Below are 16,378 nucleotides of genomic sequence, written 5' to 3' on the forward strand. Positions count from 1 at the left end.
TTTAGAGTTTTTTTTAGTGTTTTAGTCACATGAGCTGAGTTTTGTTAAACTGATAATGAGAGAATAGTCCGCCAAAATGTGTATTTGTAGTGTATGAAGTATGCTTGACGTATATTGAATGCTATCAATTATTACTGAAATCTGTATTGCTCAACTAATGCTTTCAAAAAGACAACACAGGAAATAACCTGTGTAGGTTAGTAACATATCAGTCCCAACCAGACTGTCCTGGCACAAAGAGGCAAGCTGTATTTCAATCTGCCACATAATCTTCTAATCAACTGAACATTTGAAAGACTTTCATTAGAGAACTGCCTTGCACCAACAAATTATACGATACAAAAGCAATAGGCCTACTTTCTGTAAGTATAGTAATCTAGCCATCTACTTCATTTCAAAATTTAAAAAAGAAGATGATGTTGTCAGTGATTCTTCTACCAGATTATTCTGTTTGTTTTAAATTTTTCAGTTATTTCAATTCAAATATTTAAGTCAGATTGAGGTATTCATTAACAACAACCCCCCCCCCCCCCCCCCCCAGTAAATGTGACTTTGCAACAAATGTCCTATTCAATAACTATGAGCATTAAAAAATATTTTCATGTTATGAACCCTACTTACTCACCACTATCTCTTTAAATTTGTTAAAAAAAGTCAACAACAATTAATGATTTTTTTTAAGGCGTCACTCCCCCCCCCCCCCCCCCCCCCTCTCTGTTGGTGATAGGTTATTGAAAATTCATTGGTATTGCTAGGATTAATAACAGGTATTTTAGTATTGTCTCACTCTATATTTATAGCCTGTTCGTTTTAATGTTTCACATCTCAGATCGCTAGTTTTGGCGAAAGGCAGTAACAGAGATGCAAATGAGAAAATGTAAAGATGTGTACACAAATGTGAGACAGTGCTAATTTTCTTGTAAATAAGGAAAGAACATAATGAAATTAGTGCTACCATCACCAACCAATCAAAATGAATTCTCATAAACCATGGTGTGAGAATCTTGTGGAACTGTATTATTTGCACAATGCATTCCCGTTTGTGGTTCTAACAGTGATATTTATTTGACGTGTAACAATTGCAACAGGAAACAAAATTCTGCCTTTCACAGTTAGATGCGTTTTGCAAATTCACTTCTTAATTCTATACATTAACCATATTAGGTGTAAAACAAACTCTATATACTTCCACTACAACCAATCTTAACATCTACAATAACATTTGCACATATGGAACATGTGGATTTCATTTATTACAAAGTTTTCATAAATGTATCGCCCAATTACTATTACTAGTCACTAGTTTAGTCTTTCAGTAGTTGTTTAATCAAGTAGATATTATATTGAAACTCAGTGTTTCGTCTCATAAAGTTGTTCTTATTTATTTGAGGAACTGTAACATTACACTTATTTAGCAAGACAGCATTATTTCAGTAAAATAAAAATTACATTTATTTGGCTAAGCCAATAATTCCACATGCCACTCGGGCTCCAGAATTGCCTGTAGTTCTGCTTAGAGGATGACCACCTTTCCCAAGATCGTCAGGATCTGCATGGACCTGCAAGATGTAATGTAATAATGGCAAATGTCCCAGAGAGACAACACTTACATTACTGCATACGACTAAAAATAATGAGTGTGTTTCATTTATTAACAGGTCTTTGTACGTTCATTTGAAAGTGCCACTGTCAGACATACAATGTTCATTACGATTATGGAAGTGGTGGGACACCCGTCATCAGGATATCTAGAGAGCCTACAAAAATATGAGTTCCATAAAGCAGTATGACTCAGCTCTCAAAAACATTACTTTTCAAGATTATAAGATTTCTGAACAATATTGAGTACAAAACATTTGTAATTTATTACAGTTGTCAGTAACCCTGAGTGTGCGGTGCAGAAGTGTTTTGACTGTAAAGTACACAATTCCAGCCTTGGTAGTAGCAATATTTTTTTATTTTATTTAAATTCCATATTTATAAATAGAAATCTTAATTTACAAATACTGAACCACAACTTTTTAATAAAAATAAAATCTTTCTATTTTTAATTACTGGTCATATGAAGATAAATTAAAATTTGATACAGACATGTGAAATGCCTTGTTGTTAAAAGAAAACCTGTACATCAATAATACTGCTCCATCTCTTGAAAGAAAAAAGTATTTTATTTTGTATTTGATGTTAGGCAATTGTGAAGGAAATTTTTATTTATTGAGAATACTGGAATTTTCATGTAATTACTTATTCAAAATAAAAGAATGTTAATTTTATCAATTCTGTGTTCATAATTAACATTTCAATTTGTTAATAAATATACAATAAAATAAAAAACAGAATGTTATTACTCTGGAGATTCAAACCACTGACTTTTTGATCACAAAACTGTTATGCTGTGCACTTGGCTACCAATTACATTAAAAAGTTACAAATATTTTGTACTTCACAGTGCTTAGAAATTTATTCTTTAAAACTTTTTTCGTTACGATAATTATGCCATCCTACTCTGTGAAATTCATGTCTGCGAATTGAGTTTCAAATTCTATAATACGAAAAAAACTGAAAAGGGTTCGTCTGTAAAACACCTTGTAGGGAACAAATGTAAAAGATGGGTCAAAGTTGAATAATAATTTAATTACAAATAGAGCTTAAAAGTACAAAATGGTCTATACCAAAGGAATTAAATTTGGCAGCAAAAGCTATAAGTCACAGTTGTCCCTTAGCCATATCAGCAGACATGTTCAACTGTGTGACTGTGATGTCAACAAAAAGTGGCATTTAGACACTGTGCTGCCCCAATGCTCCTCACGAGATACAGCATTAATCTGACATTCAGGATATGCCTTGAGACACTGTGCCTTGTCATTTTGCCCCCACTGTCCTTTTGGGTTCTGCTAGAGAAGAAATTAGGAATTTGTGACTATAATGGCAATGTAACAACAATTACTACATCTACATCCAAAATCTACAAAAAACTGTAAAAAGTATGGCTGGGATTACTTTACCTTGTACTTCTTTCTGCTTTCTCTGCTCCACAGATGTACGGAGCATAAGAAAAATATTACTTAAACTGCCCATCTTTGATACATTCAGTATCCTCTTAAAGATCCTTTTTGGTATGGGCTCCAAACATTTTGACAATTTTCTAAGATGGGTTGAACAAATAAATTTTTGTACTGTGTGTGTGTTTGCATGCATGCACACAACTTTTACATTTATCGACATTTAAAACAAACTGACAATATTTGCACCACTCAAGGTATCAATTAATATTTGTGCAGCTTTCTGCAAACTGTGTTTCACTGCAGATAACTGCATCACTTGCAAAATGTCTGAGGTTACTATTGTCTGCCAAGTCATTAATATACATGTACAGCAAGGGTCCCAACACATTTCACTGGATCTTGGCTGATGTGATTTCTAAATCTGTTGATGACTCCATTCACAGTAACATACTGTGTCAGTACGGCAAGGAGAATTTTAATGTCTCCTACAGCAGATAGACAGACACTAACGTACTACCTGCAAGACAAAGTGAGAATATTTACCTTGAATTTCATTTGTGTAGGGAGTTGTGGCCAAGGTTGAATTTCATTGCCCACTGCACACAGGATATATATGTCCATCTACAAGAAAAATCAGTTAAACAGCTACAACTTCCAGTTGGAGATTGGCAGAATAACTTTCTGAGCGTTCTGGTCCCATGCAAAATTGAACATTGAAAATAAACAATGGATCTGGACTTCTACACTACCTTCCTTATATCACTTCAGTGTCGAAATAAAGATAAAGGGAAAGCCAAATCTTTAAATTACATGCTCAAAATTTCATGTCCACTTAATATTAACCCTCTGTGGTCCAATGTTCCACCAATGAGCAATCCAGTGTTCCACTGTGCAGTTTTCCAGTTCCAGTCACCCACCCACGTCCCCTGAAATGTTGTTGCCTAAAATTTTTGTTGCACAGGAACTACATAAATCCTATATCATTGTGAGACAATCCTTGGATGCATAAAGATAAATAAATACATAAATTGTAGAGGAACAACCTTTTTCATGACAATCTACAAACTTCCATGAATGTAATGCCTTTATACTTCCACATGTCTTTAGCCAGTGTAACAGTTCCTTAAAGACACAAGCCCTTCAATATTATGTGAATTAAAGATATAAAATGTTAACTGTTCAGCAAAAGTCCGCAGTAGCAGGTGATGGTACAGTGCCACAAGTTACAAATCTGTCGACACCAGCTGCCACTGTATGACTCAACACGGAAACTGCAGTGCTCACTTTCAGTTTTGAAAAAGCTGGCAGTTGGACAGATGTTTTTTAGTGAGCTTGAGGGTTAATTTGTTCTTTGTTTCGCTGTCACTTGAGAGGAGCTGAGAAATATCTTCCATGAAGCAATATCAGCCTTCCCTCAATCTGATATGTGAACGTTATACCTGAATAAATTTTCTTATACTGTAATATCAAATGTGGGGTGTCATAACAAAACTAGATATTTCTCTCTTCATGCTCTTAGCAACTGGTGTGATTCTCTGTCCATGCCTCCAATCCACAAAATTGTGTCTTTTGACACCATCACAAAATATGAGTTAAATGGATGGATCGTAGTAATCCTTTAAAAAATGGTTGCTTAAAATTTGAAAAGACGCCATTAATCATCATGACTATCACACTATTGGAAACCATAGCTGTACATATATAATCCATGTCGCCAAATCCTGTAACGTGGTCATTAGAGCTATCAAACTTTACATTAAAGACATCTCATCCATAAAAAAAATTAAAAAGTTTATCAGTTTTTAATAAATGCTCCACCTCCTGCTTTAACATATGGAATAAGTTACCTGTAATGGGCCAGTTCTTTGGTCCATGGTTGTATGGTGAGGGAACATTGCTTCAGTGTGTCGGGATGGTTTAACGCATTGTGGGTTTGATCACTGGGGCAAGAGAGACAGGAGTCTGTCAGTGGTGAGAACAGCTCTGAGGGAGATCTCGGTCTGCCAAAAGTTAGAGTGGCTGTATAATATAGATAGAGTGCAGTAAAATTCTTTATTGGTACATCAAGCTGGAGCAGACACAGGTGCACCCTCACCCTTTGTGTGCAGGCCAACATTGATCCTCAGTGTCTCTGTGCTTAGTGCTGTGAGGCACTCGAGCATAAAGCCCCAGATACTACTGAGACAGCTCTCTGGCAGTCATCTGGCGACAGCACAGCATTCTTGTGACTATGCTGCCTACAGCTGGCAGCAACCTAGCAAAGATTCACACAGGTTCACAGAATTCCAAGGGCATTCTGGTGGTGTCTAGACTCTGACCCCAAAGATCGTGGCTGGATGCTGCATGACACTGTTATGACATGATACACAGATTGTTTTCTGCCCCATGAAGATTGGCATGCACAGCCGACTGATGCACTGCTGTATATAATTGCCACATGTTGGCAGGGGTGGTAAGTGGATCACCTTATCCAGCAATTCCTCTATGTTGCAGTATTCTGTCTACACCATGACATATCATTTATTCCACATTTTTTATGTACATATTCAACACACATCTGTAAGGTATGCAATGACGAAAGTATAAAATACTGTGATAAAAAATTATGGGTCTGAATACTATTATACAGTTAATTTTATTGCAAACAATTTATTTTAACAAAGAGATAGAGGGGCTGGCCAGTACTTACCTCAGCTCAGTACAGCCGATAGATACACATAAAACACAACCGGTTGTGTTTTATGTGTATCTATCTGCTGTACTGAGCTGAGGTAAGTACTGGCCAGCCCCTGTATCTCTTTGTTAGTATTTGTTTCACATCACATATGAGATTTTCCATTAATCATTTAAACAATTTATTTTTGTCTTTCCATCTTGTCCTTCATTTCACTGGCATACTGATTTCTTTGAACACTGAATCAAGAGTCTTTTTTAAAGTACCTGGGTCCAATATTTTATTAAATATGCTTTTGTGTTGCTGTTTATTCTTATGATAGGCACTTTTCTCATAATTACTTTACACAGAGGCTAATGAAGACAACAAGTGTCTGGTGCAGATGGTAGATCAGTTACTGCTGCTGCAATGGCAGATTTTCAAGATTTAAGTGACTTTGAATGTGGTGTTATAGTCAGCGCACGAGCAATGAGACACAGCATCTCCAAGGTAGTGATGAAATGGGGATTTTCCTGTACGACCATTTCACGAGTGTACCATGAATCTCAGGAATCCGGTAAAACATCAAATTTCCAATGTTACTGCAGCCAGAAAAATATCCTTCAACAACAGGACCAATGATGACTGTAGAGAATCGTTCAATGTGACAGAAGTGCAATCCTTCCACAAATTGCTTAAGATTTCATTGCTGAGCTACCAACAAGTGTCAGGGTGTGAACCATTCAATGAAACATCATCAATATGGGCTTTCAGAGTCAAAGCCCCACACGTGTACCCTTGACGAGTGCACGATACAAAGCTCTACATCTCACCTGGGCCTGTCAACACCGACACTGGACTGCTAATATCTGGAAATTGTCCTTCACCACAATTAACTAAATATTAATTACTTTTAAATACCTCATCCCCAGGGTAGTTATACACTATGGTAGCCCTCGATCCCCCCACCCATGAAGAATTTTTCGATTTGGAACAGCAGGGGCTGGTTTTGAAGATAGGGGTGTCGAAAAGAGGGCATTGCACCAATGAATTTCCCATGGGAAGTCATGAAGAACCTAGACATCAAGTTCCTTTCAGAATGTTCGAAAATGTTCTATAATCTTTCAAACTGTTTCAAGATAGTGGTTGTGTGGTGGTACCTGTTGTGGTTGTGGATGTTTGTTTGTTTAGTGGTTAAGTTCCTTTGGAACCAAACTGCTGAGGTCATCGGTCCCTAGGCTTACACAATATGTAATCTAACTTATGCTACGGACAACACACACACCCATGCCTGAGGAATGACTCGAACCTTCGAAAGGAGGAGCCGCGCAAACCGTGGCAAGGCACCTTAGACCGCGCGGCTATGGATGTTTCAAGTGATTGCTATCATGCTGTGGTTGTCACCATGACATCATCTATCTCTTTTCACATTATTGTACAAGAATTGGACAAAAACATGGAAACACCATGAGGAATGGACACTGAACATAAATGGAGATGCTAGCTAAGCATGTATGCATAGTCGTATTTGACCACGAATGGCACCTGTGCAATGCCCTCAACACATTACAAGTGTCAGGCAGTAGGACAGTGTTCTGTCTAGTTGTGAGTGCATTATGTTGAAGCTAAGTGAATTTGAACGTGAGCTAATTGTTGGTACTCCTTTAGTGGATTTACTCCTGTAACTAACGTAGCCGAAGTGTCTGCTGTTTCAGGAGGCCCCACATCAAAGATTTATACTACACTCAGAGAAAGTGGGAAACATAATCCGATAAGTCACAATGTGGTTGAGTTATTTTGACAGGCGTTCACTGAAGAGGAATACAATGAAAAATACAAGGGTGGCTGCAAAAGTCACTGTAGAACTTAAAAGTCGCACTCGTGAACCCTTTCAGCACAAAAACAACATGGAGGGAACTCCATAAGCAGGGAATTGGACGAGGAGCTAGGATTCCAATACCACACATAAGTGATGCAAATGCCTGTTAACAGGAAAACGGGTGTCAAGGCAATAAAATATGGACTATGGAATGATGGAAAAAAGTTGTTTGGTCAGATGTGTCTTGCTCCACACTTGTTTCCAACTTCTGACCAAATTTATGTCTCACAAGTGAAACATGGCAGGGAACTGGTAATGATTTGGGTCACTGTGTCACAGTGTTCCATGGGCCCCATGGTTACTCTGCTAGGTTGGATTACTGCCAAGAATTATGTGACCATTTTGACTGACAACTGTCAATCCCATGGTACAATATTTGTTCCGAAATGGTTATCATGTGTTCCAAGATAACAAGGTTCCTCCTCATACAGCTCACATTGTCCAGGACTGATTTTGTGAGTTTGAGGATGAATTGTTGCATATCCTTGGCCCCTAGTTCTGTGAGCATGAGAATGAATTGCTACATCTCCCCTGGTCATCAATATTATTGTACCTATGTTGTCTACTTTGGAGAGAAGGGTGTGTGATCACTAGCCATCACCATTATCTGAACTTGTCACTATTTTGCAGGAAAAATTGTATAAGATTTCCTTGAAATCTATACAGGATGTGTATTTATTTATTCTGAGATGAATGGAATCTGTTTTGAATGCCAAGAGTTTTCCTACACTATATTATGCATAGTAATGTGTTGCTCTTTTGGTGTTCCCATTTTTTTGTCCAAACCCACATATTGCACAGGGAAAAATTCAAGATTTATCTACATTGTTCTCAAGCTGTAATGAATATTTTTATAATGTCAATGAATCTTTTCAAATTTTCTAAAATTTTCTCAACTGTTCTATGACACTTCAGTGCATTCCATATTATCCTCAAGCATTACTTAACATTTTCAAATGCTCTGGACTGTTTTAGAACATTCTGCAATGTTCTAGAAAGTTTCTGTGTTTTCTTTTAACATTCTCAAACACTTATGAATGTTTTGGAAGGTTCTCGGCATCCTACAAAGAAATGGATAAGTGGCTGACACAGTACTTTATTTCATACTATGGTTGTGTTGAATACTTAGAGGATTTAAAAGAACTTAATAGTATTTTTGAATATTTGAGAGTTTTTTGAGTGAAAAATACTGACATTAAATGATTGTTCATTTTTATGATGTTCTTGAATCATCTGGAATGTTGCCACGAAACAAACTGAAATAAAGACGAAGTGAAGTAGGTCGCCTTTTTCAGCTAGTAGTTACATATGGTGGCACACGACACAAAGCAATCTCAAAGAACAAATAATTGATATTAGCTTTGAAATTAGATGTATGTATTTGAACACATATAATAAAATGTAAAGAATATATTGCCATAACAATGGCCTCACCACTAAAGTTCTTCCAATAATGCTGTGTTTCCCTGTCAGAGAGATTAGCTTGTCAGATATGCACACTTTAGCTACACCATCTTCATCTGCTGTAACATTTCCAAGGTCACCAATGTGTCGGTCTGCATCATCTGGTCCTCCATGGTCCTTTGCTAAAGGATTGTAATGTGGTCCAGCACTTGTGCATCCTGTTGGCACAATGTTTACAATGTAACAATAACATGGTACAAAATATCACATATAGTTTAATATCTTATTGGATATTCTATTAATGTTCGTGTATCATTTATATCAAAACTACCTGACAAACCCGGCATTGTCTGGGTATTCATTTTGCCAATTTTCTATTAGAAAGGAAAACAAAAAGTAACTGTGTCTGTAGTGAATAATTGAAAAAAAAATCATTTCATATATTCCTGAAAACATTTGAAATTATGACACAGTTGTACAAAGAAATACGCATAATGTACAAATGTGGAAGAATAGTATCCAAATTAAGAAACATGATTCCGGACAGCTTCTGTACCTTGGGCACAGCTGCTTCGCTTGTCTACAACATGATTTTATAAACATCTCTAGGAGCAGACCTCTTCTTTTTAGCTCTATAGATGACAATTTTCACCTACAGCTGTTTCAATTTATAGTTAAAAGCTGTCAAAAATGCTGCCAGATGCCAAATCTTTCCTTAAGTTGACTCGACTGTAGACGTGTCTTAGTAGTACAAAATGAATGTATTAAAACTTCATGCATGATGTGGAATTTTTTGCACATATATCAGTATTAATGATGTCATAACTTTTCAGCTCCGTGCCGGGCAATACTTCTGTAGTTAATATTCAGTAGCAATGTGGATACTGTCAGCAAAATATGTTGTGAATAGAGTTAGCAAATAAATAACAAATTTAAACATCAAGAACAATGTGGCAGTTTTTCAGGCATCTCAGTGTTTATGACATCATATCTCATTAACTATGATAGGTGGTGCTTACTACCACGACAATTGTTGCCTGACAGTAAGGAATCTATGTTCAAAATTTGGTTGAAACCAGTCTATTTAAAACATGGTGCAAACCTGTGCCTGGAGGGGCGAACCTTGTCACTTGACAGCTTGCATGCAGTTGGCCATACTGTGATTGCAGGATTGCAATAGCTGCCACCGAACATGCCCACAGCTTCAAAGTATGTTTTGTAAATGTAGCCTACAGTCAATGGGTATATAAGCTGTCACAAAATGTATACATAGGTACAACAAAGAATCATTTTTCTAACAATGGAGAGAATGACAATGGAGATAAAGCATTTGATAGTATATGAAGCCGGGAGAGAAAAAACACCCACAATGAATGAAATGTCTACGAGAAGTCATTTCGATTGTTACCATAATATCTGCATATAAAATGTCATATAATAATGTAGACCAAAGCATCCCGAAGAACAAGCTATCCACAATCGTAGAATAAAATAAAGCAAAAGATGCATACCTGCTTGGTTGCAGGGAGAAAGATTTAATTCTGTATATATTTACGCTCACCAATTTACAGTGTCAGTGACACAATTCCATCCAGTTCTCCTTCACTATCATTGGAATCGATGCCAAAACTGTCATCAATCAGTAAGAGAAATCATTAATTGTTCACTCTCATTTATGATTCCATCTATAGTCTGTGTTTCTCTTATGAGTTCACCAACATGGTCTACTTTCTTCCTCCATGAGATGGCTTCTACTATAGAAGGACCTTCACATAGCAGCCTTTCCACTTCCACAATAATATGATAGCCTAATTACCACAAGGCGCTATTCCCCTGCAGTTTCACCTAGGCGTCACAGGCGTTTTGTTTTACAAGTGACTATAACAGCAGCTTTGTCATGCTCGTGCCTGCAGCAATGTCTCTTGCCTGCAACCACTGCACCGTAGTTTCTTTGCGGTGACTAGTTGTTGGAGTTTTGTCTAAAATCACAGAATGGTAAGGAGTATCATCCATTACAAGCACTGTCGGAACATTAAAATTGAACAATAAATTTTTCAGCCACTGCAGAAATCATTGGCAGTCCAAATTCTCGTGATAGTCACAGGTTTTCTTGACTGAATAACTAAAAGTCCTTCAAGCACAAAAACATTTGAAGAACCTGCATGGGCCACAATTAATCAGGATCCTCTTCCCAATGGCTGATGACTGCTGCTATTCAGAGTATCATCTGCCCAGCATTTATCACATGATTCTCCAGCATTGATCCACATTCATGTACCCATATAATTGAATGCATATCCTTACCTACAATTTTGTGTAAGAAAATTCCATGAGTCGCAATGACATGACCTTTTCGAGTACGGTAACAGTTTTTGTCTATCTAACTTTTTACATCTCATACTTTGTAACACCATTTTAAGCGACATTCCCCCTCTGAGAAAAGTTCAGACTGTTTTAAAGAAATTAGCAAACTTTGATATTCTGGGGTATTCTTTCCTGCAACAATATCCATAAATGTGTTGATGAATTGCATCAGTTTGGAGGAAATCAAGATCTGGAACTGGACCAGGCTGCTTTTTTTCTTTCCAATATTATTTAAAAACGCACAGTTTTCTCCACAGGGGCTTTGTTACACACTCTTTACTTTAATATCTTGCAAGTCTTGAAGCAGCAGCCTTTTCCTTTTAACAGCTCTTTGAGTTTTCAAGGTACACTCTAAAACTTGATCAGCAGAAATCGATGCATGCCCATGAACAGAAACAAATTCTTTTTCTTGTTTGTAAAACTCACGAATCCTTCATAGCAATTCCAAAGTCTGACTATTTAATGGCACTCCATGTCTCAACAGACTGTTGCTTGGTGAACGTCGTTTTGGTGACATTCTTTAAGAAACAGAAACTATAGTTTACAGTTATACAGAAGCAGGGTCACACACTAACATAGAATGTTTGCATAGAAGCCGGCAGCATGGTAGTATTGACACCGGAACTGGCTTTTGTTGCTGTGCTGCAACTGGCTGTTTGGCACTCATACCGCTAACTTTATGGCACTTGTGGAGTGATCTTAAAAGTGACATGTTTCAGCGATCTAGGTGCACAAATATACTCCAACAGTTCCGATTTTGAAATCTATCTGAGCTATACCCAACTGAGTCAAAGTAAGTGATGCATTATTAATGACTCAGATGGTGTACCTTTAGAGAAGAAACATGCATGCAGATGAGTTTAGAGGCCACTCAGTGATAATTTTACACTTATAGATGTCTTTGTATTTAATTAAGATTTAAATAAGTTTGACAGCACCTACTGCTAAGCAATGCATCTCTGTTACCATGTTTTTAATTTTCCTAGAACAATATATGACGGAAAGTAAAAGTTCAGTGCAAAAGAGTTAATCTGCAAACTATTAAATTTAATACATTTTGAACCAGTTTCAATTAACTGTTGGAGAACATTTTTATGAAGTGTATTAATTTAATTAAGTTTTGAAATACGAACTTTTAAGCACTGTAGCAAATACAATGAGAAGTTGCAGTGTTGTCAACCGAGTTCAGATTGCAGTCAGTTGAGTTTTGATGTTCAGAACCAGTCATCTTATTTTAAAGATTTGTTATTCAGAAAGTAACATGTAATCACATACTGTAAATTTCAATAAAGATCTGCAGAACATGTAATCACAGACTGTAAACTTCGATAAACTTCTGCAGAAGGGGATATGCAAGCCACTAGAAGAAGTTGCTGCAGAAATAATAAAAGAAGAAAGAGTAAAGGAAAAAAGGGTAGAAGAAAAAAAGAAAGACAAGAAACAGCTTGATTCATATTGTAAGGCAAACACTCATACAATGAGTGTATGATAATGTGGGAAATTATTTCCTAATTGATCTTGCACACACAGAATACTAGCTGAATCCATGAATGATGTTGGGCCATGCAATGTAGAGGCACAGATAGAGATTGCAGCATTGCCGATTGCAAATGCCCAGTGTGGTGTATGCAGAAAGATGTAGATGCCGAACAGTTTGTAAAATTTATTTAAGGGGGTAGGGGCAGCAAAGAGAAATAGGCCCCCACCACCACGACTTCCACTGTGAGGTGCCAATATTGGAAAAAAAAAGATATGCTTTGTCGTCTGGCACAGCAAGTTGTGATGCGTCATCCCAAGCATCTATAGACAGAGAAGTACAACTGCTTGTGTCCAATGGCAAAATTAAAGTTTACAGATAATTATTTTCGTAAAACACAAAAAAAATTGCTGCCATACTTAACTATGTACACAGTATACCACAAATTACATGTTATATAATATTCTAAATGGAATAATTTTAATATCACAAAAATATTGTAGTAATATTGGAATGTTTCCTGTCTTTTGCTACTGTGATAATCTTTTATTTAGAACAGACGCATTTTGCCTTTTTTAAAGCACTTGGATTCCCAGGTAGATGCCATGTTTCTTGACTTCCGCAAGGTGTTTGATACATTTCCCCACAGTTGTTTAATGAACAAAGTAAGAACATATGGACTATCAGACCAATTGTGTGATTGGATGGAAGAGTTCCTAGACAACAGAATGCAGCATGTCATTCTCAACGGAGAGAAGTCTTCCGAAGTAAGAGTGATCTAAGGTGTGCCGCAGGGGAGTATCGTAGGACCGTTGCTGTTCACAATATATGAGGCATTTCGAAAAGTAAAGATACAATGGCTCATTTATCTAGAAAACATCGATTACATCTTATTAACTGTATTATTTGTTATTTTTCGACATAACCAGCCCCGTTATCCAAACATTTGTTAAGTCGGTGCACAAGCTTTTGTATCCCACAGTCATAGAAGGTTGCCGCCTGTTGCGAAACCACATTTCAACTTCATCTTTGATCTTTTCATCATCGTGGAATGATTTTCCACCAAGATGTTACTTCTGGTAACGAAAGACATGGAAGTCGGTGGGTGCAAGGTCTGGGCTGTATGGCAGATGGTCCAATACGTCCCATTTGAATTGTTTGAGTAGTGGTTTGGTTACGAGCGCTGTGTGAGGCCGAGCGTTGTCATGAAGCAAGCGGACTCCACTTGTCAGCATTCCCCTGCATTTGTTTTGAATTGCACTTCGAAGACGTTTCAAAGTCTGGCAATATGCACCAGCATTAATTGTCATTCCAGGAGGCATAAATTCCAACAGAAGAATGCCTTGTCTGTCCCAAAAAACAGAAGCCATGATTTTCTTCGCTGAAATCAACGTTTTGCCTTTCTTGGCTTTTGGTGAATTCGAATGGCACCATTGCATTGATTGTTGCTTGGATTCAGGTGTATGCTGACAAACCCACGTCTTGTCACCTGTCACAATGTGATCAAGGAACTCATCACCTGCTTCAGCATAGCGTGTGAGGAAGTCGAGTGCAAAGCCCATCCTTTTCTTTTTGTGTTCTTCCGTTAACAGCTTTGGAACCCAGCGCGCACACAGTTTCCTGTACCCTAACTTGATAGTCACAACGTTGTCATTGACATGTCCAGTATGATCTGATGCAATTCTTTCAATGTGAAACGTCTATTCACACGAATTGCTTCCTCCGTTCTCCGAAGAAGGGCATCAAAGATCTCAGATGGCCGACCTGTTCTTTGTTCGTCATGAACATCGGTCCTACCTTCAGAGAAATGGCAACACCATTTCGTTACATTTTGTCGATTCATAATGTTCCCATAAAGAGAAACAATTTCTTCGTGAATATCTGCTGGTCACTGACCTTTTGCGTGAAGAAAACGTATGATGGAGCGCACTTCGCATTTGGCGGGATTCTGAATTGGCGCAGCCATTTTAAACACGACCTACTCCAACCAGAAGCAATGTTGAACTGCCGAACGACTGCTAGGAGAAAGCTAATGGTTCAAGGTTAACACCAGTGTTGCCAACTTGCTCGCCAAAACTCTTCTGTTCCTCTGGCGTACGGTGTATCTTTACTTTCCGAAATACCCTCGTATATAAATGAGCTGGATAACATCGGAAGTTCACTGAAGCTTTTTGCGGATGATGCTGTAGTGTATCGAGAGGTTGTAACAATGGAAAAGTGTACTGAAATGCAGGAGGGTCTACAACAAATTGACACATGGTACAGGGAATGGCAATTGAATCTCAATGTAGGCAAGTGTAATGTGCTGCGAATACATAGAAAGATAAATCCTTTATCATTTAGCTACAATATAGCAGGTCAGCAACTGGAAGCAGTTAAGTCCATAAATTATCTGAGAGTAGGCATTAGGAGTGATTTAAAATGGAATGACCATATAAAATTAAACATCGGTAAAGCAGATGCCAGACTGATATTCACTGGAAGAATCCTAAGGAACTGCAATCTGAAAACAAAGGAAATAGGTTACAGTACACTGCTTGAATGCTGCTAACTTTTGTGGGATCCGTACCAGATAGAGTTGGTAGAAGAGAGAGAGAAGATCCAACGGAGAGCAGCGCGCTTCGTTGCAGGATCATTTAGTAATCGCGAAAGCGTTATGGAGATGATAGATAAACTCCAGTGGAAGACTCTGCAAGAGAGATGCTCGGTACGGGCTTTTGTTGAAGTTTCGAGAACATACCTTCACCGAGGAGTCACGCAGTATATTGCTCCCTCCTACATATATCTCGCAAAGAGACCATGAGGATAAAATCAGAGATTAGAGCCCACACAGAGGCATACCGACAATCTTTCTTTCCACGAACAATACGAGACTGGAATAGAAGGGAGAACCGATAGAGGTACTCACCGCCACGCGCCGTCAGGTGGCTTGCGGAGTATGGATGTAGATTAAAACAAAGTTGGCAAAACATACAAAGTCACTTGTGGACTCATATAAACTAAAATATATTGAGTGTCAGTGAAGTGCAATGGGCTAAAAAGTGAAATTATTTGAGTATGCCTGTCATAAACAAACAGCAATTACTTGCTAAAATATAGATCAGTCAAGACAGGCATTGAATATGATCTCACAACAGCAGCGATACACAAAACTATGACAGGTAACCAAGTGGCTAGGTAAAGTAGAAGCCAAAATACTATCCACTGAAGATGCTTCCAAATAAAGCAAAAAGCACCCGGTATAAATAAGACTTTTATTACAGTTGCAAAAGACAGAATATGTCTCAATATTGCTGGCAAAAACTGCAACTGCGAAGAGAAGCTATAGAAAAAGGAAAAAGAAAAGACAGCTTGAACCTTTGATTGCTTTCAGGCGCTGCAACGTTGTCGTCATCTACATCGCTGCGGTCTCTGTCATATTAACTACTTTGTGCTTGTTGTGGGAGCTTTGTCAACATCAATTGAGTGATAACTCGCACTTTCCATAACAGGCAAGTACGGAAGAAATTGTTCCCTAAACCATAATGTAGATGTCTCTGAGTCCATTTCAGAATAATAACTCCTAAATTGCTCTCTTCTGCTCGAAACACAAATTT

General features: G+C 37.7%; 1 protein-coding gene across 2 annotated transcripts in view; it reads right to left on the reverse strand.

The window, feature by feature from the left end:
* Positions 1-1,356: 1,356 nt before the first annotated feature.
* Positions 1,357-16,378, reverse strand: part of LOC126473339 (superoxide dismutase [Cu-Zn]-like) — a 55,837-nt gene continuing 40,815 nt past the window's right edge. Inside the window, exons 2-4 of one of the 2 annotated variants that reach the window (XM_050100333.1) lie at positions 8,972-9,159; positions 3,549-3,626; positions 1,357-1,559 (exon numbers count right to left, since the gene is read on the reverse strand). In XM_050100333.1, the coding sequence (XP_049956290.1) occupies positions 1,452-1,559; positions 3,549-3,626; positions 8,972-9,159 (374 nt within the window). In that variant the 3' untranslated portion in view covers positions 1,357-1,451. The remainder of the gene's footprint in view (positions 1,560-3,548; positions 3,627-8,971; positions 9,160-16,378) is intronic. The other variant, XM_050100334.1, reaches the window with a different exon arrangement.

The sequence above is a fragment of the Schistocerca serialis genome, chromosome 4 (assembly GCF_023864345.2).
Source record: "Schistocerca serialis cubense isolate TAMUIC-IGC-003099 chromosome 4, iqSchSeri2.2, whole genome shotgun sequence".
NCBI lineage: Eukaryota > Metazoa > Arthropoda > Insecta > Orthoptera > Acrididae > Schistocerca > Schistocerca serialis.